Genomic DNA, 25,467 nt, shown 5'->3' on the forward strand with positions numbered 1-25,467 from the left:
GTGACCGATCCCAGGCAGTGTCGTGTCCTGAGCTCGCGGGGGGAACACACGCTTAATAAGGCCCCAAACTGCACCTCAGTGTGTGCAGGCAGCATGGGGGGGTGTAGCTGTAACTCACTGCGGGAGCTTCCAAAGTCACGTCCCACAATGCGTTGCCCCTGTGGATGCAAAGCATTGTGGGGAGCGACTTTGGAAGCTCCCGCTGTAAGTGACAGCTTTACCCCCCACGCTAAGGGGCAGTTTGGGCCCTTACTAAGTGCGCAGTCCCCAGTCCCCACTATGCTGCCTGGGGACCATCACATATATGTTTTTGCAAACCCCCTGTTGTGGGATCACTGCCCTGCAGGTTAAGTAATGCCCTAGCAGTGAGACGTTCAGATGGGGGCACGATTATTATTTTTTCTGGGCCTCTAAATGGTGGAGCTTTTGTCAATTGTGTTTTTACTCATGTTTCAAATTGTCCTTATCAGAGAGCCACTGATGGTAAAATGGGCATAGAGGGGACGCTGCCTGTTCAAACTCTTGTTGTGCACACAGTGATATCAGACAAAAAGGAGCAGCCAGAGGAAATCCCAGCCCTCCCAAGTCTCAGCTCACCGTGTCTACAAACTGACGTAAACATGTTTTTACAAACACTTATAGACTTCAGCGTTTGGTAGAAAAAAGTCAAGCACCCAATTTAAACTCTTAAACATATACACTTTGCACCTAGGAGGGACTGACCCCTTAACCCTGTCACTGCCATTAGTACACTTTGCACCTAGGAGGGACTGACCCCTTAACCCTGTCACTGCCATTGGTACACTTTGCTCCAAGGAGGGACTGACCCCTTAACCCCGTCACTGCCATTAGTACACTTTGCACCTAGGAGGGACTGACCCCTTAACCCTGTCACTGCCATTGGTACACTTAGCTCCAAGGAGGGACTGACCCCTTAACCCTGTCACTGCTATTGGTACACTTTGCTCCTAGGAGAGACTGACCCCTTAACCCTGTCACTGCCATTGGTACACTTTGCTCCTAGGAGGGACTGACCCCTTAATCATGTCACTGCCATTGGTACACTTTGCTCCTAGGAGGGACTGACCCCTTAATCATGTCACTGCCATTAGTACACTTTGCTCCTAGGAGGGACTGATTTCTTAATCATGTCACTGCCATTGGTACCCTTTGCTCCTAGGAGGGACTGACCCCTTAACCCTGTCACTGCCATTGGTACACTTTGCTCCTAGGAGGGACTGACCCCTTAATCATGTCACTGCCATTAGTACACTTTGTTCCTTGGAAGAACTGACCCCTTGACCCTGTCACTGCCATTAGTGCACTTTGCTCCTAGGAGAGACTGACAGTTTATGAGGTGAGGACATTTTTCTGCCCCTGGATCTAATATCCTTACCATCCCAAGCTTCCTGTAAGGTTTCCAGATGTAACTCCAGCTGTTTGCAATTCCCCATCAGCCCCACACAGAACATCAGTAGCATCAGCAGAGTGCAGCCTAGGGGAGGCCCTGCAGTCTCCCACACGCCTCGCAGCATCGCTGCAGAGGGGACTTCAGACTGGCAAACCTCGCAGTCTTCTGCTATCCGGCAAGGCAAGACCCTTCTCCTATGTACAGAGGTGTCCGGGGGTAACCCCTACACTGCCAGAGAGGCCTGCAACACATTAAAAGGCAGCGAAGGCGTTAAAATCATGCAATTATATATGTATATATATATATATATATATATATATATATATATATAAAATGTTCTATATGTTATATTGTTATTGTCTTACATACCTCTGTTGTACTGCGCTGCGGTATATGTTGGCCTCTTAGAAATAGATGTTACTCGCCTGCCCCACCTATACTCAGGGACATAAATGGGGTAGTGAGGTTTTCCCCTTAATAGCGTCTCCATGGACACCTGTGGGTGGAATAAAACAGACATGATCTAAAAAAAATAAAATAAAACACATATATATATTTGTGTATATATATATATATTTATATATCTATGTATATACAGTATACATTGGGCTATGTCACTGACGCCACGACGTTCGCCTTGCCGGGGCGGCTTCTCAAGCTGCAGGCTCGTCTACAGCTGATAGACCGTCCAGATTTTAGACACATCCCGGTTTTGGATCGCGTGGGGCCTATCAGCTTTTTGGACACATCGGATCAACCCCCATACCAACAGGAGGGGCTTACCAGTCCTACAACTTGCCGAAACAACCCGTCTTCATCTGCTGGAACCGGCTGGTGACTATTGTCTACCTGAAAGCTTTTAAATCTCCTACACTTGTGAGTGATACTTTTACTCCCCTTTAAAAAAAAATTGTTTAATTGATTACCCCATGGAACGCGCGCTCTCTTTTTTCTATGTACATATATATTGGCTATGCATCTTAATCCAGGCTGTGCTGAAAAGCTGTACAATGCAGCAAGCATACGCTTATAGGGGTCCATATCAAAATGGATTTCAAGCAAAAGGTGGCACTGTGTGCTCAGTTGCATGTCATTTCCCAGAATCCATTGCTGCAGTGGAAGCGCTGTATGCTGGGGATAATGGTGAAAGGCGGGGTTACAGACATGTCTAAGACATTCAAATGAGCACACAGTAATATTTATATTTGAGATTATATTATATTATATTTATATTATATTATATATTATATTATTATATTATATTATATATATCTATATTTCTCAAACCGTTGTATGTATGTTTGCCTGTCTGTACTGTGTCTCCCTGTGTCTAGGGGCAATCGCATTGAACCTTTGGCCCGTCACTCCTCCTCAGGCCAATGAGATGGCTCCCTTGGGCCGCCCGCCCCCGCACACCTCTCATTGGCCTGAGGCGGAGTGACGGGCCAAAGATCCAACACACACACACACACACACCACCTCCGCCCAGGTAAGTAACTAAACCGCCGCCTCCCCTCCCAGCGCACACCCCTGCCGCCGCCTCAAACCCCTGTGCCTCCCGCTGCCTCAAACCCCTGTGCCTCCCGCTGCCTCAAACCACTGTGCCTCCCGCTGCCTCAAACCCCTGTGCCTCCCGCTGCCTCAAACCCCTGTGCCTCCCGCTGCCTTAAACCCCTGTGCCTCCCGCTGCCTCAAACCCCTGTGTCTCCCGCTGCCTCAAACCCCTGTGCCTCCCACTGCCTCCAACCCCTGTGCCTCCCGCTGCCTCCAACCCGTGCCTCCCCTCCCAGCACTAAACCCCTGTGCCTCCCGCTGCCTCCAACCCCTGTGCCTCCCGCTGACTCCCCTCCCAGCGCTAAACCCCTGTGCCTCCCGCTGCCTCCAACCCCTGTGCCTCCCCTCCCAGCGCTAAACCCCTGTGCCTCCCGCTGCCTCCAACCCCTGTGCCTCCCCTCCCAGCGCAAAACCCCTGTGCCTCCCGCTGCCTCCAACCCCTGTGCCTCCCCTCCCAGCGCAAAACCCGTGCCTCCCGCTGCCTCCAACCCCTGTGCCTCCCCTCCCAGCGCAAAACCCCTGTGCCTCCCCTCCCAGCGCAAAACCTCTGTGCCTCCCGCTGCCTCCAACCCCTGCGCCTCTGCCCCTCCTTCCCGCATTGCCTCCAAGCTCACACCCCGGCCGCTAAAGTCAGCGGGGTGTGAAATGGACTTAATGGAATCAAGAATGAAATAGACTACTGTACATCCTAACTCAGGGGTGCGCAAAGTTTTTGGCGTGCGCCCCCCTGCTTGGGAGCCCCAGCATTCGCACCCCCCCCCCCCCCCATCCCGCTTAGAACCCGGCGTCATCCGATATCCCTGGGATGAGCAATGCCTCCGTCTGGCTTTGATAGAATCAGATGGGTTTTCCTTCGATGGCGGAACAAACACACGGGAGGTACGACAATAAGCTCTAAGTTTAGGACCGATTGAGGAGATTCGCGCCCTATCCCGGTCGTCAGATTCGGTGCGGTGGTGGCTCGGATAGATCGGAGCCTGTAGACGCGAGCCAAGTCTTGTGGAGCACACAGAGGAGACTACCTTCTTTCCTTATCCTCTCCATACCCTTCCCCTCCCCCCCCCTTACCATACCCTCTCACGTCTACCCCTTCCCATGTTCGTATAGATGTTGTATGTCATAAAGTCGACCACATGGTACCAATGTGATATTGGATTGTATTATCTTTGAAAAACCCAATAAAAGAAAGTTACAAAAAAAAAAAGAACCCGGCGTCATCACATGACCACGCAGCGTCATTTGCCGCGCGTTGTCATAGCGACGCGTCACGTCACATGACCTAACGGTGCCATTTGACACCGCGTTGCCGAAGACCCGGCTGGCAGCAGGTAAGGGACGTTACAGAGGCCTCATGCCTCCCCCAGCATTTAATTTAAATGCCTTGGGGGAAGGGCGCGGGGCCTCTGTAACTGCCGTGCCCCACCAAGCAAATCTTGCGCCCCCCAGTTTGCGCACAGCTGTCCTAACTAAGAAGAAACACGTGATTGCCGACTGCACAGTCTCGACCGTTCTGATACAAGGCGGGATCCCTGATTGGTTCGCTGCTGGTTCTACCTGAATGCGAAGTTGAAAAGAAGAAAACTGATTAAAACGACAAACAATTAACATCAATAACCTCAGTAATGACCGTAGAGAATTTCAACAAGAACGGAAAAATCGCTTCAGCTTGCATCAAAATGCATGGGGACACTTTAACAACGACCGTGAAGAACTTATAAAGATTGTAGTTGAAAGCGCAGAAAACACTGGAGGAATCGCTAACAAAAAACAGGAACAGAAAATATCTGATGAGACAAAACAATTAATAAGGAGACAAGCAATGAAGCAATCCCAGGATGTTAGAGTAAGAACTGAACTTGCAGAGCTGAACTGAATCCGCAAACGTGTAACTGAAGATGTAAGAAAATGTAACTGTGATATGGGGAAGAAAAGCTTAAAGAAGACAAAGCAATGACTTATGACTGGAAAGAAGCAAATCATTGCACTCAACCAAGAGGAAGGATCAACCATAAAAGACCATGCACTTGACATAAAGTGAGGTCTTCTACATGGGCATAATCCAGCAGAGGACAAGCCAGAAGAGGCCACCTATGATGTACCATGCGTCCTTCCAGAAGTGGCAAAAGCAATAAAATCCATGAAGACTGGGAAGGCTCCCGGGGAAGATGGAATTACAACTGAAATCTTAAAAGAAGCTGGGGAAGTAGAAAGAATCCTTAAACTCTTTACATGCGGCTTAAAGAACAGGACAATTCCAGAGCAATGGACTAATGCCATAGTAATCCTCATGCACAAGAAAGGAGACAAAGAAGACCTCAAGAACTACAGATCAATCAGGCTACTTCCAATCACTTACAGGATTTGTACAAAGATACTAACTAAACTCTGGACTTTGCCCAACCTAGAGAACAAGCGGGATTTTGTAGCGGATACAACACAATGGACCACATCCAAGCAGTACAAGAAGTGATTTCCCGAAGAATTATTTATTTATAAAATATTTTACCAGGAAGTAATACATTGAGAGTTACCTCTCGTTTTCAAGTATGTCCTGGGCACAGAGTTAAGACAAATAATACATGGTTACAAATACAGTTACATAAATGAGCAGGGTATACATTATATACAAGACATTGCATGCAGTTAGAGATAATATATATTATAGGCGTATGAAAAAAGTTACAGACCAGATTAAAGTGTGAGACAGCTTTAGTTTTGAAAGAACTTAAACTGGTGGTGGATGTGAGAGTCTCTGGTAGGTTGTTCCAGTTTTGGGGTGCACGGTAAGGCCACACACAGTTCCTAGCTTATAACCCTATGGGGGACAGTATAAGGGGAACAACATTACAGGGCAACACAGTAAGGTACAATATTAGACCCAAGAGCTGACACTCTCAGCCCTTGCCATACGGTTTCAGGGGCAGCCAGCCGGGCTCCACCTTTATTAATGAAGGCCGGCTAAGCCCTACCGTCACATCTCCGCCCTCAAGACCAAGGCTCTGGGGCAGTCACCCCAGCAGATGGCTCCCCAGAGCTGACAGAAGTTGAGGTTCTTGGGGTGAGACAAAGTCTTTCTGTAAATTGTGAAGGCGCCAGGACAGTCACCATCATCAGGTGGCTTGCTGAGCCTGAAAAAAAAATTGAGGTTGCAGGGAAGAAATCGGGTCTCTCTGGCTGGTAAAGTCCTCCAGCATGTATTGAAGTATTGAATATGATCTTCCACTCAGGTTAGGATTCGTAGACTTCGCAAAGAGCATTTGATTCTGTCTACAGCTCAGCGATCCGATATATAAAATATAAATATATATATAGCATTAAGACAATGTTCAAGAAGCGTACATTGATATTATAAGGAACAGTTACGAGAATGCCATTAGATAACATGAAAATACACGTAAGAGAAGGATCAGCAAGGGAGTGCGGCAGGGAGACACAATGTCACCAGGATCAGCAAGGGAGTGCGACAGGGAGACACCATGTCACCAGGATCAGCAAGGGAGTGCGGCAGGGAGACACAATGTCACCAGGATCAGCAAGGGAGTGCGACAGGGAGACACCATGTCACCAGGATCAGCAAGGGAGTGCGGCAGGGAGACACCGTGTCACCAGGATCAGCAAGGGAGTGCGGCAGGGAGACACAATGTCACCAGGATCAGCAAGGGAGTGCGGCAGGGAGACACAATGTCACCAGGATCAGCAAGGGAGTGCGGCAGGGAGACACAATGTCACCAGGATCAGCAAGGGAGTGCGGCAGGAAGACACAATGTCACCAGGATCAGCAAGGGAGTGCGGCAGGGAGACACAATGTCACCAAGATCAGCAAGGGAGTGCGGCAGGGAGACACAATGTCACCAAGATCAGCAAGGGAGTGCGGCAGGGAGACACAATGTCACCAGGATCAGCAAGGGAGTGCGGCAGGGAGACACAATGTCACCAGGATCAGCAAGGGAGTGCGACAGGGAGACACCATGTCACCAGGATCAGCAAGGGAGTGCGGCAGGGAGACACAATGTCACCAGGATCAGCAAGGGAGTGCGGCAGGGAGACACAATGTCACCAGGATCAGCAAGGGAGTGCGGCAGGGAGACACAATGTCACCAGGATCAGCAAGGGAGTGCAGCAGGGAGACACAATGTCACCAGGATCAGCAAGGGAGTGCGGCAGGTAGACACAATGTCACCAGGATCAGCAAGGGAGTGCGGCAGGGAGACACAATGTCACCAGGATCAGCAAGGGAGTGCGGCAGGGAGACACCATGTCACCAGGATCAGCAAGGGAGTGCGGCAGGGAGACACCATGTCACCAAAGCTTTTCACTGAAACACTTGAAAAATTGTTCAAAACATTAGATTGGGAAGAAAGAGGAATCAAAATCAACTGTGAATATTTGTCACCTACGATTTGCAAATGACATTCTTATTTTTGCCACAAGTCCAAAATACCTACAGCAACAAATCTCTCGAACCCACCAAAGCAAGTAGCAATGTGGGCCTCCGTATGAATCTCACCAAGACCAAAGTAATGTTCAACAAATGTGTCAGGTCTGCAAAGATTCAAATAAATGGAACAGACCTAGAAGAAGTCAGACTATATTGTCGTTGCAGAGGTAAAACTCATTAAAAGCATGTTTGGCAAAAACTCATTAAATGCCCTTCCAGACTTGGAATTTCTTGCTATTTCTATTGAAAAACTCATTAAAGACGCCTAATATTCAGAACCTGTCATATCAAAATACCTTCCTTTTCCTTGTCTCTCTTGTCTATATCATCCTGGATGGCCCTCCGCCACCTTAAACTCAACATGGCAAAAACAGAGCTCCTTATACTTCCTCCCAAACCTGGCCCTACTACCTCCTTCCACATTACTGTTGGAAGTACGATCATTCACCAGAAGCCCAAGCACGCTGCTTAGGGGTCACACTTGACTCCTCTCTCACATTCAAAACGTTTCTAAAACATGTCACTTTTTCCTCCGTAATATCACAAAGATACGGTCCTCTGTTGCTCGACTGCTAAAACTCTGACTCAGCCCTAATTCTCTCCCGTCTTGATTACTGTAAACTCCTGCTGTCCGGCATTCCTGCCTCTCACCTGTCTCCCTTACAATCGCTCTGCTCTTTCCTTAATCTGTCTCTGCGTCTCCCCTCCTGAAATCCCTCTCCTGGCTTCCGATCAAATCCCGCATCTCACACTCAATTCTCCTCACTTTTAAAGCTTTACATTCTTCTGCCCCTCCTTACATCTCAGCCCTAATTTCTCGCTGTGCACCATCCAGACTCATGCGTTCTTCTCAAGGATGTCTTCTTTCTACCCCCTTTGTATCTAAAGCCCTCTCCCGCCTTCAACCTTTTTCGCTGACTGCCCCGCACCTCTGGAATGCCCTTCCCCTCAGTACCCGACTAGCACCCTCTCTATCCACCTTTAAGACCCACCTTAAGACACACTTGCTTAAAGAAGCATATGAGTAGCACAGTGGCTAATACTAGACACATGATACATAAAGCTTGGCCCCCTGGAGATGCACTTACCAGAACTCCCTCCTACTGTCACTGTACGTTCTCCCTATCTACCAATAAGATTGTAAGCTCCTCGGAGCAGGGACTACTCTTCCTTAATGTTACTTTTATGTCTGAAGCACTTATTCCCATGACCTGTTATTTATATTATCTGTTATTTATTTGATTACCCCGTGTTATTACTACTGTGAAGCGCTATGTACATTAATGGCGCTATATAAATAAAGACATACAATACAAATACAGAATTTTTCCTGAGCGAAAAGAACAGTTCATCGCCTTTTCCTCAGTACTCAAATAATGTAGTTAATAACTTTTACCTCTACAACAACGATATCTACCTTGGCTGGCAAATAACAAGGGATGGGAACCTTTTGAAGGAAATCAATAGAAGAATGCAGACAATATTTCAAGGCAATCTTCCTCTGTATGTTGATCAGGCCTCAAATAATAAACAGAATCACTATGATAGAAGTAGGGATCAAAATCAAAATCAGAAACCTCCATCTTCCACCAATAAATCCGGCCCAAGAAGAGAAGAGAAAAACTCTAAAGAATTGCACACAAATAACCCAGTTAATGAGTCCCCGTCAGGTTCCCGTTTTTTAGAATTACTCAGGAGCAGATTCTCCCCAACTATAGAGAAAAAGAAAGAGAGGAGACAGGAGTATCCAAACAGCCCTGTAGTAAAGTAAAGACAAAAAGATCATTACCAGACGAGGAACGAGAACAGGATCCAGGGTCAAAAGAAGGGATTCAAGCGTAGATCTAGGATCCCCCTAGATAGGGGCATTTTTAATTTGTCTACAGTGATTCTTACCGAAGATCAAAAAACTGTATTAAGTAAAGGTCTTAATTTCTGAAGGTCGAGTGGCCCTAGTGGCTTTCAATTATACACAGACCTTCATAAGTTTGTGAGAAATATGACCCTTAAACGACATTTTATAAAAAAATGAAAGTGAAGCTCCGCAAGTAACGAACGATAAGGGATGCATAGTAGAAACTGCTGACCTGAATACGGACAGCTTGGTATGTAGACACACTCCCTTTAAAATAAGGTCCAAATTCTACCCTGCCCAACCCAAAGGGCGTCATATTGACACGTTCTTTAATATGGTGCACAATGATTTTTCTAGACTGGTGAAAACTTTTAAACCGGGAGATATGAGGCATAATATGAGCATTCAAGAAAGCTTAGCTCTTAAATGTCTGAAAACTAATGAGAATCTTATTATCAGACAGGCGGATAAAGGGGGCGGTGTTGTCCTCCAGAATCGTAAGGATTACGAACAGGAGGCCCACCGTCTCCTTTATGATACCTCCTTTTACAGGCTACTCACTAAGGATCCAACTGGTGAATTCACTGGCCTTTTAAAGGAACTATTAAATGAAGCTCTGACTGATACTGTCATTACGCAAGCCGAGTTTGACTTCCTGTTTACTGCCTCTCCCAAAATACCAAAATACCAATATTTTATCATTTGCCCAAAGTCCATAAGTCCATCTCTAACCCACCTGGCCGCCCTATAATTTCGGAAATTGATTCCCTTACAGCGAATCTTTCGCAATACGTTGATTTTTTCTTACAGGTTTATGTAAGCTTTTTGCCATCGTATCTAAAAGACACATCCTTTGTCCTACATACGTTTCAGGACTTTGAGTGGAAGAGTACCTACAAATGGATCACCTGTGATGTGCAGGCGCTCTACACTCATATTCAGCATGACAAAGGACTCCAGGCAGTACATTTTTTCCTGGAGGCAGATACGACCCTACATCACCTTAACACCGAGTTCATTTTGAAATCCATAGATTTCATACTTACTCACAATTATTTCATGTTCCTCGCAGAGTTTTTCTTACAGGTTTGCGGAACTGCCATGGGCACAAGATTTACTCCAAGTTTCGCAAAGCTGTATATGGGTCAGTGGGAGATGCAGAGCATTTGTAATAACAACCCCTTCAGACAACATATTATCATCTGGCGTCGCTATATCGACGATATCCTCTGGGAGGGGGATGATTCCTCCATTTGCTCTTTCCTCACCTACCTGAATACCAATGATAAAAACTTGATTTTCACACATGTTTCCGATTCTATCAGTATTAACTTTTTAGATCTGCAACTGACAGCATTAGACAATGGGAATGTATCCACAAAGGTGTTCTTCAAAGAAATTGATGCCAACAATTTGCTAATGGCAAATAGTAACCATAAAAAATCGTGGATTACTAATATTCCCAGAGGTCAATTCATTAGAATTAAACAAAACTGTAGTGGGGAACATGATTTCGAGGAGCAGTCCAAATTGTTGTTTAATAAGTTTCTTGAAAGAGGTTACTCGAGTGCTAGCTTATCTAAAGATCTTGATGTAGTACGCGGTATGGACAGACAAACTATGCTAGTCCCCAAAATTAAGGAACAAATAAGTAACCAGACTAGTTTGGTAGAGGTACCTTTTATTACTACCTTTAACTCTATGAATAAAAAAATTGAAAAAATCATTCAGAGGCATTGGGCAATTTTATGTAATGATCCAGTTCTAGGTGACTGTATCTCGGATGTCCCCAAGTTCATATACAGGAGGGCAAAAAATCTGAAAAATGCATTGGCCCCCAGTGATGTGGGTAAAGTTCGTGTTAAAAGTGCCCCAACCACTTGGATTGGTGATAAACCAATTGGTAACTTCCAGTGTGGGAAGGGCTCCATATGTAAACATCTACACCGAGAGGAAAACCCTTAAATCGTTCGCTACCGGTGAGAGCTTCGCTGTCGATTCCTTTATCAACTGCAATTCATCCCATGTGGTTTATTTGATTAACTGTGAGTACGGGCTTCAATATATAGGCCGCACCAAAAGATGCTTAAAGATTCGAATACAGGAACATATTAGGAATATCAAAATTGGTTATGAAAAACACAGTCTTTCTAGCCACTATGCACTGTGTCATAACAAAGACCCTTCAAAACTAATGTTTAAGGGCACTAAAGTGGTTTCTAAAGAAAGAAGGGGAGGCGATAGAATTAAAAGCCTCTCTTATCAAGAAACCTTTTGGATTTACCAAATGAGTACTTTGACCCCTAAGGGGTTAAACGAAGACATAGACATTTGGTCCTTGAAGTAGTCTTTAAGCAATCATATATATATATGCATATGTCCGTCTTCATCTCCACACCTGTATAGCTCTAATTGTGGCTTCTCTTTTTCAGAAATCTGATGTCTAAATAATATACATTTGCATTGTCTTCATTGTATTATGTAGTTTATATATGTTCTGTTCTTTTAAATTGACACTGTGTGTGTATGACCTTTATAAGCAATTAGATGCACCTCCACTGATTGGTGCAGCAATTTGACACCTTATCTTGGATTGGGGGTTGTTTGATATATAAGTATGTACTCTCCCCCAGTTGCATGTATTCCCTGAAGAAGTAACTGTGTGTTACGAAACGCGTTGGAATGTGTCATTGCTCCCGTGTACTGCAGTTGAGGAGGAACCGTGACATCATCGGCAGGCGCCGCACGAGGTGTAGCGGCGTGCTGTCGGCATCTGGCACTGGTGGCTCTGACGGAGGCTGCTACACGCGGCTGTAGGACTTATTTGCAGGACTTTATACTGTGGACTTACCATTCTTACACCCTGAGACGGAGTGAGTGCTATCTACAGACACTAAGGACCTTCCTGTCCGGACAGATGACTGCTGGTCCCGATTCCTCCTCTACATCGGGTGAAGAGTGACGTGCCCAGCTGTCCCTCTGTGTGGTAACCCCACTGATCCATTGCTTGATTGTTTTTATTTTGATGTACGCAGAACTTATTATCCTTTAGTAAAATTCACTTTTATACTGTTCTTCACTATGTGTGTTGTGCGCCTTGTTCTCTTGTTTTTCCTCCAATCTTCCTCTGTGCCTCAAGAAGAAACTTTCCGACCCGTGTATCCTGCCCGTGCTCACGTAGGCGTGTGAAACTTGGACCCTAAATGCGAAGCTCATTCAGAATCTTCCGACGAGTCAAAGTATGGCGAGATGCATGCTGGGTATTACCCAGAAACAGGAATTAGAAGGAAAGGGTTTTTCATCACACGGATGAAGAAATTAAAATGGTGGTTGGGCCGGATATATATCGCCAGAAGAAAATGACCATCGATGGACAGAGATGGTACTCAACTGGATTCCAAGAGATTAAAAGATGACGACCAAAAGTGAGATGGGAGGATGAAGTCAGAAGATTTGTTGGCGCGACAGCGAGAAGCTCCAACCGCAGTACCTGGAAGATCATTGGGGAGGCCTTCATCCAGCAGTGGCCGACAAGGGCTGAAGATGATGATGATAGCCTCTGTTGTACATAGGATCAATGGACTTTCTATTAACAGATTTATGCATATTTTTTAATTATATATTTTTTTATATCTGCCTTGCACACTTTAATAATTAAATTTAAATATATATATATATATATTTATATATCTCAACCGGAAATAGCCGTGTTAGTCCAGTTGCAATAGTGCAGAATAAATGCACTATATATATATATATATATATATATATATATATATATATAGATATTTATTCTGCACTATTGCAACTGGACTAACACGGCTATTTCCGGTTGAGATATATAAATATATATATATTTAAATTTAATTATTAAAGTGTGCAAGGCGGATATAAAAAAATATATAATTAAAAAATATGCATAAATCTGTTAATAGAAAGTCCATTGATAGATATATAGATATATATATCTATATCTATATATATCAAATGTCTTAGGCAGGTCTGCAACCCCGCCTTTCCCCATTATCACCCAGCACACAGCACTTCCACTGCAGCAAGGGATTCTGGGAAATGACATGCAAATGAGCACACAGTGCCACTTTTTGCTTCAAAACCCATTTTATACATGGTTCCCTATAGGCTTAAGCTTGCTGCATGGTCACAGCTTTGAGCACAGCCAGGGTTAAGATGCATAGCCAGCAAAAACAGGCAGACTATAGATAGATAGATAGATAGATAGATAGATAAATTGATAGATAGATATAGTGTGTGAGTGTATCAATATATATATACTTGTGCGTAACTGTTAAACGTGTGCTCTGTGCACTGAGAAACATTGCCCCATCAATACATATATCACAGGGCTCTGCAGAGCAATGCACCCCAGGTGTTGCCACACCTCAGCCCCTCACCCCTTTCCCAGCGGCCATTTTACGTTAACCCTACGGCTCCGGGCATCGTCATGCAACACGACCCCTAACTCCAACTCTGGAGCAGACCACTCGCACCTCCTCCGGGGGGGGGATCTCACTTACCCTCAGCCAGGTTTCCTCATCCAGTGCAGCGGTCTGCCCATGTCCGCTATTCTATGGATGTATCCGCCCCGGTCTACTCGATGGGAGGCGGGGCCCGGTTCTCGGCTCTAATTCCCCCCTCCATGTGTTAAGAGTGGTACGCTCCGGACAGTGGGTCCTGCGCATGCGTGAGTGCGCGCTCCCTTCACACGGACGTTGGAGCGAGTGAGGAGACACAAAATGGCTTCCACGGGTGAGTAACGGGCGCCGGGCCTTGGCGGCTCACGGTGTTCCGTACGTCGGGTAAACCGAGGCCTGTGTAGGATATAGTCTCCAAAGCCCGCGGCACTGCGGCCTATTCCGGGGTCTGAGCCAGCACACACCCCGCTCCCCCGGCACTGCGGCCTATACCGGGTACCTGAGCCTGCACATACCCCGCGCACTGCGGCCTATAGCGGGGCCTGAGCTTGCACATACCCCGCTCCCCCTCGGCTAGGCCCAACCTGCGGGCCGCCCCTCCTTCATCCAACTTGATGAGGCGGCCGGTTTAATGTAAATGCTGAGTATATCCGGGGGATATTTACAGCGCTTTGTAAACAGCGCTATATGAGAAACGCTATTATTATTGTGTATAGGGCTTGGTTTTGTGTCCCCTTCCCCCCTATGCGCATTTGCCCTTCCTAGCCCCCTCCCCCAATACTACAATACGTGTGTGCACGTACCGAGCATGTGTATAGATCTGTATTACTATTTTGTGGGATGTAATCGGACACGTGGGCTAAACGCGGTAAAAGTAGCGGGAAGGTAGAGGTATACCCGGCGAGACAGGATAAGAGGGGCTTGCTCAGCCCTAACCCTCCCAGTATTGTGCACTACAGTCCCAGTATTGTGCGCTTCAGTTCATGTACTCGTGCCGGATGTAGAAACTTCCAAGCAATTCCTATACACGCTCCCTTTAACCTGTACAGTCTATATACACACTAAAACCTTTGTTTAATGGCTGCAGCTGGTCGCACAGGGCCTAAAACATGTAGTCTACCTACCTGAATAGGTATGCTCGGGGCTTTTGTTTAAGTTGACGGGGGGGGTAGGGCGTAGCTTTTGTAGCTTTTGTAGCTTTTGTTCATAGACCACGTGGTAAATGTTCTATTATTGTGATCCCCACAAAAAAAATAATTATATAAACATTTACCAAAATTAACTTGGATTCGAAACTACTTTGCACACGTCCAAGAATAATTCACAATAAAATACACTAAAAAAAATTATAGGGGGAAAAAAAGCACTGTTTATTCCTAACCGGCAGCAGAATAATGATTTCCTCACAGACACTGATGTGTCAGCCTAAACTTGACCCTGGCCCTGATAATCTGGTAAAAATATTATTGCTGGTTAAACATGGATGGTGGAGGTTATAGAGCCAGCTTCCTTAAAGGCACAGTCCCACATTGACTTGCTTTTTATTTTATTTATTATTTATAGGTGGGAAGCACAGGGTCCCCGGAGCTGAACCACATTTATTTCAGCTCCCGGGACACCCTGATTCCCAAGATACTTACCGGGCAAGCTGCCGCCGGCACTTCATGGCGATTTTAAATCTCCCACTTATCGCTCATGGGTTCCTATTGGCCCGTAGGATATTTAAATCTCTATTTTGTGTCCCCTGCAGGGCACTGTATTGGCTACACCATCCCCGGGTATCTCAGAGCTGAAATGTACATGGTTCAGCCCTGGAGAACCCAGATATGTTAAGGGAAGAGCAGGGACCTCATTACCTATTTTATTATATCTTACGTTCTATAAATGTTATATTTTGTTCTTGTCTTAACCCCCAACTTTGTAATGCGCTGAGAAATATGTTGGCGACATAAGTAAGCTGTTAATTGGCAATGTTAACCATTTTTCTTCTTTCAATCTTTCTCTGATGAAATAAGACTCTGCCCATTGTGTATTAAGTGTGAAATCATCATTAGTCAAATAGCTGGACAGAAGTAGCGGATGTGCAACAGAATATAACGTAACGGTTACTTTAAAGCAACAATCCCGCTTGCTTTTGTTTTTATATTTTTACAGCATTCGAACTGGTGAGTCCTCCGGTGCTGAATCCTGCTATTTTTAGGTTTTGGTCCCCATGGTTCTTACTGGTATCATTGCTGGTGTGTTGCTCCCATTTTTGGAAATCCAAAATGATCGCCACATCTTGCGGCTCCATCGGGCCAATAGGATGCCGCAATGTCATCTGGGCGGGTTACATTGTGGCTTTCTATTGGACGGCTGTTTATCGTTCCAGGAAGTAACAGTGGCATTTAAACAAACCATTTTTTTCTGGGACCTGGGGGTTGTGGTGCTGAAAATAGTGCTGTTCAGCTCCACAGGACTTCCCTCCCCATTTAAATTCTTTAAAAATAACAAAATTGACAGCGTTGCTTTAACCCTGTGATTGCCTGAGGCTTGTGCCCACTGGCACTTCCGCATCACGTGACTGCTCTTCGCAGCATGCGATACTATTTCTGTTCTGGGTGTTGGGCCGGGTATGACGGGCAGGTTTGGAGGCCCCATCCCTTCTGTGAGGTATGCCTACAGCCCCTAATAAACGAGCAAGGGGCAATGACGTACAGTGGGGGGTGACCCTTTTATTGCCGTGCACCATGCCACTGAAGGGTGATGGTCTTTCTAAGGCCTTGAACATGGTCAAAAAGACCGTGCTGAGCCGCGGTGAGGGGAAACATTATCCCTATCAGCGCGGCTTTAGACGGCGCTTCCGCTGGCGTGCGGAGGCGTGTGGAAATGCAGGAGACAGGCAAGTTTAAATTTTGCCGCTCATGCAAGCGCAGGGCCAGTCACGTGACTGCCAGAAGCCAATGGCAGTCCGTGACGTCGGTGACGTGGCGCGCTAGCCCCGCCTCCCGAAAGCCTCCCACCCGGCACACAAGCGCGCTCGCTGACGCTCATGCAGGGACAAGAAAAATCTCCTGCTTGAACAGGAGAGCATGAGCGTCAGCACTGCCCAGCGCCGCTCCCTGCACCATGTCCCAGGCCTAAAGAAGCAGGTTACACTGTTAACCCTTTGTGTCAAAGCATGGGCCCTCCGGCTCTTGCAGTCTCTGATGCAACGGGAGAGGCGGGTCCTCCTGTAAAATGGCGATCTCCCCTACAAAAACAAGTAGATTAAGACGTAGTTACCACTTCATGCCAGACCCTATGACAGGTGTGTGCGCAAACTTTTCAGTCTGCGCCCCCCTCCTTACCTTGTGTCCGGCATTAAATGACGCTGCAGGGGTCACGTTGCCATGGCAACATGCTGTCATGTGACCCCACCACGTCATTTGATGACGGAGGTAAGGGAACTTAGAGCCCTTGCGCAGTCCTCCGGTATTTCATTTAAATGCTTTAGGGAAGAGCGTGAGGCCTCTAAGCGCCACACCCCTCCTAGAAAATCTTGCGCCCCACAGTTTGCGCACCCCTGCCCTATGATATACTAGGATCTGAACCTTTGAGTGTCTCTGCTAATTTATTACCTTTGTTGCTATTACTCAAGCAGTGTGACTTTGCAAATGGGTTACTGGGGTTGTATTGATTTTTCTTAATAGGACATCATCCCCATGTCTCCTAGTGCCATTTCAGTAGAAATATATAGACATGAATACAGATTAATGATTACACCTGCGTGTGCTATTATGAAACTGGGTCCTCTCCTTCCATTCTGAGTCCGTTTCCTGTGGACCCAACATCTTCACTGTCCACAGCACACTACTTTTTAAAGAGAGGGGGGTTCGTCTGTTGAATCCAGATCTGGTACACTGCTTTCTTCCAGAAGGATGAAGCTGCTCTGAGCCACCCTTTTGTAGAACAAATTCTTACCAGTCACCCATTTAGTAGCCCTGATGTGACCATAGCTTGAGGGTTTTTTGCCCCCCAGGTTAACACCATTGATGTGGTTCAAAGTGTAGTTTCTGCAGTCAGAAGTGAGTGAATAATTGAATACTAAAGCACAGGCTTGAGTCAAATAAACCATTAAAATGGTCAAATTATGGGGCTTATGGTTCTGCCTACACTTTTATATATATTTAGTATAGATGAGACGATTGGTCTCTCCTGTGCTGAACCGTGTTAATTTCAGTTCCGGGGACCCCCTGCTTGCCGGGATACTTGTCTCTTAAGGTGCCTCATTACCATCCTCTGCTGGGGAAACAAAATGGAGGTTTAACTCTTCTGCAGAACGCGGGCCAATAGAAAGCTGTGACGGCTTCCTGTTCACCTGTGTTCCGTAGGAGATTTCAAAACAAGGCGGCACTGACAGCACCAACTGAGGTAAGTGTTTCAGGAAGCAGGGGGCCACCTGAGCTTCAGAGACCCCTCACTGCTTTTCCTTGGAATGCTTCTTTACCAACTTAAAATAACAGTTCTGTAACCATCTGCAGGCACAGACTTTACATCCATGTACATTTGCTGTAATGATGCAGAGTGCCACAGGTTGTAAATCAAAGCTACTGTTTTTGACACCCGGAGGCTTGAATTGTCTGATTTCCTGGGATTGTACATAGCCAGAAAAGTGTGTTTATCTACATATACATTTCTTACATAGTCAAACATTTCTACGTTTATTTAAAGTGTGTATTTTATTGACATTTGAAAGTACATAAAATATGTACACTAGCTTACCTGATGTTAAACATCCCCTGTAGGTTAACTGCCTCAAAGTAGAATAATTATTTTATTTTTAATTCCATTGTTGGAGGAAATATATTCATCTCTCTTGTACATAACCTAGTATGCAAAAACTGAAATGAGGGATTGATTATTACAATTTCCAGATTTATGCAGCGATGGTAACCAGTGAAGGATGTTTTAATTTGCGCCTGGGAAGGACAGGTGGGACCTTTTTATAATTGGCAACGTGCCCCCCTATTTTTGAGAGCAACCAGGTTATAAAGACAAGTTATGGGGTTGATGAGAGGAAGCGTTCTTTGCCTTCTTGTCTTACAAACACTGGTGTTGGTAGTACTGTTTGGGGCTTTGTAGATCGTTCACAACATCCTGCATGAAACAGTACTATACAGCTCATCCCAGGACTCCTTTTAGTGCCCCAGTCAATCATATTACACGGCTCACAGACTTCTTCTTTGGTGATGCATTTGACATCCTTTTGCCCCTCAGAATTGACATTTTGTGTAGATGAAAGAATAAAAACTATTGGCTGTTGTCAGCAGGTTTTTAATCGGTCAGCTGCTGCACTGGCAGCCAAAAGTAAACCTGTGACCAGAGGGCGGACTGGCTTTAGTTAGAGAGATTGGTGGCACAGCGAATTCTAAGCGATGGACTGCGAGTGGGCGCATTGTGATGTCAGGATTTGTGCTGGAAGTCCTTTTTTTCCCCCCGATGTATAAAATCAGTTTCTGCTCGTTAGATCTGTGTCCGGCTTCCCATCCAGCGGAAGCACATCAATAATCTGCAAAGATTTTCATCATGTGTAAGAACATACCCAGCATTAAACTTCTGTACTTTACATGGAGGAAGTGATAGTTCTGTTACTTAGCCTATGCCAAAATAGTATTAAGTAACACCTCTACTCCCAAAGGCTCATTTTGAAAAGGATGGGGTTAAAAAAAAGTCTTTCTCAACACACTTGCATAGCACTGCTCATCATTGTTTCTATATAATTCCAAACTGTATTCTACAAATACTGGTCTTCAACAATGAAATCCTGGCTGTGGTCAAGTCACTCCTAATAGTGTCCCCCTCTGTTGCAGATTACAGCACCTACAGCCAAGCCGGAGCCCAGCAGACGTGAGTTGTGTAGTTTCATTCAATGTCGTTTGAATGGTTGTATCTGTACTAGCTGTCTTCTGGCACTGCCATTTTAAGCAGAATATAACACAACTCTTCATTCCTGGAGGGATCTGCAGTGAGATCTTCCCAGCCAGCAGCGCCATTACAGCGACAATCCCACTGTATTTCCATACTGATTAATTTCCGTAGTTAGAATTGGGGTTCTCCGGAGTTGAACTGCATTATTCTGGGCTCCGTGGACCCCTTATTACCGAAATACTTGCCAGTTTAGTTGTCTGTGTTACTTTCTGGAAATGTAAGCAATCGTCCTATAGGAAGACAGTCATCACGCCTGATGACATTGCAGCTTCCTATTGGCCCAAGGGACCTGCAAAATTTGGCACCCATTTTGCGTTCCCTAAAAGTTTAGAAAATGCTGGCAATGAAACCAGTAAGCCTATCTCTGGAACTGCTGTCTAGCTTCAGGGGTCTCAGTGGTTCCACTTGCAAGCAGGATTGCTGCTTTAACATTCTCATAATATATTCTATAATGTATTGTACAGTCTGTGTGTCTAGACTGCTACTTTCTGTTATCACCTTGTTCATGTAGCACTGAAGTGGTTAAATAAATTACTTTTGTCTTTGCTTATCAAACATCACCACCTTTCTATGTGCAACACATGCATATTGGCTGAGGGCTGTTAATGTGTCTGATTTGAGATGTTTCTGCACTATTGCTTCTGTTTTACACGTATTTCTTTTTTCCTTAATGCAGTTACGCTGCTTATACTGCCCAGCCAGCTCAGGGATACGCACAGGCTACCCAGGTAATGTGCAGAACTTGTATTTTTATCGTACCGGGCACAAAGCCCATGTAAAAGTTTTACTTGTATTGGAGGCGCCTCCTTGCAGTCGCCACTGAGGCACATTTCTCATTTGCCCGTCACCTTTTCATGAAGAGAGGGAAGCTGCATAAATGCCCAGATCTCATTGGGTCAAAATAAGGTGCAGGGATTGGTGCTTATCACTGAGGAATGAGTTGAACTTTGCTCTGGTATAGCAAAGTCCAGCATTTGAAACCCCGCACCAGGTCCCTTGTCTGAAATTATAGCTGAATTGGTGACATTTCTGTCATGCAGGAAAGAAATCAATGGCATCAAAACTCCTAACGCTGGTCATTTTCCTGATGCTTGGAGCCCCCGCATCTCTTCAGCTGTATAATGTTGAAGATTGAGGGCTTGACCACTATTTGCTGTAAAAGCCTAATATTCATACTTTCCTGTCTCTTCCCCCCTATTTGCAGGCAACCTATGGGCAGCAGAGTTATGCAGCCTACGCACAACCCACTGCTGATGCCAGCTACACCCAGGCACAGACAACTGCTACTTATGGGCAGGCTGCGTACGCTGCAACCTATGGACAGCCGCCAACTGGTAAGAGCTTCATTTGGATAAAATACAAGATAAGGGGGTGTTGGAATGTTTCACATTAACTGTGGCCACGTGTAGCTTTGGGAGTTCCTTGCATGTATCGGTGTATCAATGTATCGATTAGTCTCCTTTGTCCTTCCCTTAGCTAGGATACATTTGACCTAATTTATAAATTTGAAAGGAAGTCGCCCCATTCGCTGCTGGATGAGATAGCAGACACTGTCTTGCTTTGCCGTGCGTTTCTGGTCCCTGTGGCAGTTGTCGGTGCCAATGTCATATTAGGCTGCGCTTATAGTAGCGGCGATGGCGCGCAGCGGCACAACAAATACATAACGTCTGTCGTGGGTGGCCATAGTGTGCGCGACAGTGCTGCGCAGCAAGAGAGCTACCAAAATCGCTGTAGTCAAGGGATTCTGTGATTTACAGTGATGGCCGCACTACGTGACTTGCAGCAAGCCAATCGGAGCTTCTGCATTCACCCTTGCTGAAGTCCTGCATTCACCCTTGCTGAAGTCCTGCATTCACCCTTGCTGAAGTCAACGCCCCTTGCCACCAGCAAAATCACACTACTAGAGTGCAACTTTTGCTACTATAAGCGCAGCCTTAATTTGGAGGTTGTCTTTCTATATACACATGACCTCTCATTCTCTCGCTTCCTCTGACTTCCCCACTTTCTGCTTTCTGCTTTGTGCTTTCAGTAGAAGGGACCAGCACAGGTTTGCCTCTGCCTCACTGTTGCATGGATAAATGTTGGATTCAACCTGTCGTGTCTACCGTAACTCCTTTTAAAACACTACCTGTGTTTAACGCAGCAGTGCTGGCTGCATTTACCTTTCTGATAATTTTTTTATTTATTATTTTTTAAATGACCTATTTTTGCAAGCTAGAATTGTTTATTTTTAATTTTTTGCATCCTAAACACGTTTCTTTCTGAAATCCTTCAAATCGTATCTGTTTATGCGAAAGGTTAATGTTGCATTTTGGGCATTCTTGTAAATGGGCCCTGCAGTTATTTGTTTTAGAACTCCCAGATGCCGCATATTAACCCTTTCTCTGCCCGGGGACCTGCCGTGCACTGAGCAGGAATGTTTCACCGATCCCCTCCGACAACAAAAGTATTCTGACCCTACTTTCATGCAGGAGTAGTGCTTGCTGACTTTGGCTGTGTTAGACTTTTAGGGCCAAGACAACGCTATTACATATTCCGGTTCAGAAAACCGGTGTTAATGTGGTAGCTTCTCTATCGCACCTTTTAAAATTCCTGGTTGCCCGCCCCAAATTGCAGCCTTGTTCCGTAAGCTGTCTTCGTAATTTCCCACGGGCAAGAATGTATGTCCATAGTGCTAACTTGTAAATGTTTGTTTGGTGCTGAACCAGGTTCATCAGTGAATACATTTCCTCTGGAATTTTTTTCCCCTTCAATTGCACCTTTTTGCTATTAGTTGCACCAAAGACATATTGATGCATGATGCTCTATAAAAGGATTAATGTTGTACATAAATAGCAGGACCCCAGGTACACGCTCGCTGAGTTGTGCTACTTACATTTGTGGTGTTTTTGTTGTTGCTAGTACTGAGACTTTAATGACACAGGCTCATGCAGTGCATCTCTGGTACATCAGCAAATCGTATGTTACAGCCAGGCTGATCGCTTCAGTGTCTCCCTCTAAGGGCCAAACTGCATGTCATAACTTGTGTTGCTGATCTACCTATGCATGTCCCATGTGTCTTTCTAATCCCATTGTAAAGCCCTCTACACACAGCTGTTAACTTGATAGCGCGTACTGATTCCTATGGAGCTGAAAACTTGTGCATATTTCAGTTACTGTGTTTGTTTTCTGGAGCATTTTTGATTGTACTCCAAGTGGTAAATTAAAACACAGGGACCCATTTGCAGAGACCAATTCATTTTCCCCACTTGGATCTTAGCTGGTATTACATTATGTATGCACTTATGTGGATGTCCTGTCTCTGATGGTTCTCCATGTAACCTTTTGTCTGTACCTGCCATAAAACATACCAGTAACTACTGGCATGTGACCAGCGTTGGTGTAGTAAATCGGCGAGCATATCTTGGATATGACTTCACAGAGCAAGGATACTTGTTAGTGATCAGGATACATTGCCAAATAGGCTGTGTGCCTGAGGGTTTCACAGATCTCATTATGTCCATTCCATGACTGTGTGTGGGGGCGGGAGAATATGGGGGTGTTTGCTGAGAAAAAGGAGATGGCAACGAAGCTCTCTCCCTCGTTGCAGGTTACACTACCCCAGCTGCACCTCAGGCATATAGCCAGCCCATCCAAGGCTATGGCACAACCGGCTATGACACCACTACAGCAGCCGCCACCACCACCCAGGCTGCTTACGCGGCACCCACGGCTTATGGCGCCCAACCTACGTATGCTGCTTATGGACAGCAGCCTGCCACCACTGCCCCTGCAAGGTAAGATGGTCATTTTTTGGTCAAGGGCCAGTTCGGTGTGTGAAATGCTTTTAATAGGATCTCGCCAGGTATGATCTAGATCCCATCATTGAGTCCACATTTGGGAGTGTGCTAAGATAACAATAGAGAGCACACGGCCTGGGTTTAGAGACATTTGGCAAACCTTGTTGATTCTCAGTGGAAGCTTGCAGTTAATACCGTGGCATTACTACTTTGTTTTTTACAGCGCCCAAATATTTAATAATATACCTAATAGCAAATAAAAATACCACATATGGGCGTATGCACAACGTTAGAAGGCGGCCATTTCGTTAGGTACACAATCGGGATTTAGAACAGGTTTAGGTAGGAATGCAGAAACATACATTGTCACTTTATATTTAAAAATAAGGAGAATGGGGGGAGGGCATGTAGTATTAATGGTTGAATTAAATAGTACATGATTACAGATTTCTTGTGTGAGGGAGCCAGCTTCCCATGCAGGAGGTTTTATTAAAAATAAGCTTTTTTTTTTTTTTTTTTTTTTTTAAAGACCTCAAGATGGAAGCAAGCCTGCGGACACAAGTCAGCCCCCGCCAAGCACCGCCAGCTACGCGCAGCCCAGCATGGGTTACGGGCAGTACAGCTATCCTCAGGTTCCAGCCAGCTACCCAGTGCAGCAAGTGACCGCCCCACCATCTTACCCTCCCAGCAGGTAACTATCATTTCCCAACTACTGTGTTTCCAAGACAGGATCAGGGCACCTTCCCCTGTGAGCAGTGAATCGGTTAGGCCAGGGGTGCTCAACTCCAGTCCTCAAGCCCCACCCCCCCTTTCCCCAACATGCCAGGTTATCAGGATAACCCAGCTTCAGCCCACGTGGCTCAATCAGAGACTGAGCCTCTGATTGAGCCACCTGGGATATCCTGATAACCTGGCATGTTGGGGTGAGGGGGGGGGGGGTTGAGTACCCCCTTGGTTAAGCTGAAAGGAAATAAGGGTTTACATGGCGGAACAATTTACTATTGCTATTGCAAGACGTGTTTAATTAGGACTCCTAAGGAAGGAGGTAGAGCATTTCGGTCTTGTTTTTGTCGCAGCTGTGCAGTAATGTCCGTATCTCCCCCACTATCACCTGTTTATGTACTCATTGAACATACAGTTGCCTTGAAAGTCTGAAGTAAATACATGCTGCGGTCCCATCCCAGGCTATTAGTTTATCTTTGCTCACTATGCTATGAGTGATTCAGATTAGGATGGCTAACACCTGTCGCTAATATTGGTTTACACAATGGCACCGGTGGGCGGCATCTGAGCTGCCTTAACCTTTTGAGGTTTGAGGGGGCGTTCCAGGATTTATGAACTGCTGCCTGTAAACCCAGGGGTCTCTGGCAGCTGCTTTCCCAGTCCTGTGCCATATTGCCTTTCCGCATGAGTGGTTGCACTGAGCAGTCGGCCAGATGAGCGCTTGGTGGATAATGGATTAGATAGACGTCTCTGATGGGTATAACCTTTTGGCTGCAGGAGGGGGCGGCCTTAACTGCACAGTGTGCTACAGGCCCCTTTTGGGGAAAATGGTTCATGGCAATGTAAACGTGTATATGGAAAGCGGCTTGTGGCATTACAATAAGGCCCTGTCTGTGTTTAATTCTGTATTGCTCATTTTTATTCCAGCTATTCCAGCGCTCAGCCTTCCAGCTATGAGCAGAGCTCCTATTCCCAGCCCAGCTCCTATTCCCAGCCAAGCTCTTATGGGCAGCCCAGCTCCTACTCCCAGCCTAGTTCCTACTCCCAGCCTAGCTCTTACTCCCAACCCAGCTCCTACGGCCAGCAGAGCAGCTACAGCCAGCAGAGCAGCTACGGCCAACCAAGCTACCAACAGCAACAGCAGCAACAACCACCTCCCACTAGTTACCCACCGCCAGCCACATCCTATGGAAGCCAGCCCCCGAGCCAGTACAGCCAGCAGAGCAGCGGCTATGGCCAGCAGAGTAAGTCACTTGCCTTTTAGCTAAAGGTTTTTTAGGGGTCTTCTGAAGTACAGAGACTAGAGATACTAGTACTCGGGTCTA

General features: G+C 45.9%; 2 protein-coding genes across 4 annotated transcripts in view; one reads left to right on the forward strand and one right to left on the reverse strand.

Moving 5' to 3' along the window:
* Positions 1–13,957, reverse strand: part of RHBDD3 (rhomboid domain containing 3) — a 28,273-nt gene extending 14,316 nt beyond the window's left edge. The window contains exons 1-3 of the mRNA XM_075568851.1: positions 13,794–13,957; positions 1,781–1,907; positions 1,397–1,652 (exon numbers count right to left, since the gene is read on the reverse strand). Of these exons, the coding sequence (XP_075424966.1) occupies positions 1,397–1,535 (139 nt within the window). The 5' untranslated portion in view covers positions 1,536–1,652; positions 1,781–1,907; positions 13,794–13,957. The remainder of the gene's footprint in view (positions 1–1,396; positions 1,653–1,780; positions 1,908–13,793) is intronic.
* Positions 13,904–25,467, forward strand: part of EWSR1 (EWS RNA binding protein 1) — a 28,985-nt gene continuing 17,421 nt past the window's right edge. For 2 of the 3 annotated variants that reach the window (XM_075568848.1, XM_075568849.1), the window contains exons 1-7: positions 13,905–14,025; positions 19,523–19,559; positions 20,317–20,368; positions 20,845–20,974; positions 23,230–23,416; positions 23,949–24,110; positions 25,070–25,386. In XM_075568848.1, the coding sequence (XP_075424963.1) occupies positions 14,013–14,025; positions 19,523–19,559; positions 20,317–20,368; positions 20,845–20,974; positions 23,230–23,416; positions 23,949–24,110; positions 25,070–25,386 (898 nt within the window). In that variant the 5' untranslated portion in view covers positions 13,905–14,012. Of the gene's footprint in view, positions 14,026–19,522; positions 19,560–20,316; positions 20,369–20,844; positions 20,975–23,229; positions 23,417–23,948; positions 24,111–25,069; positions 25,387–25,467 lie in introns of all 3 variants that reach the window. The other variant, XM_075568850.1, reaches the window with a different exon arrangement.

This window comes from Ascaphus truei, chromosome 13 (genome assembly GCF_040206685.1).
Source record: "Ascaphus truei isolate aAscTru1 chromosome 13, aAscTru1.hap1, whole genome shotgun sequence".
In the NCBI taxonomy this organism is placed as follows: Eukaryota; Metazoa; Chordata; class Amphibia; order Anura; family Ascaphidae; genus Ascaphus; species Ascaphus truei.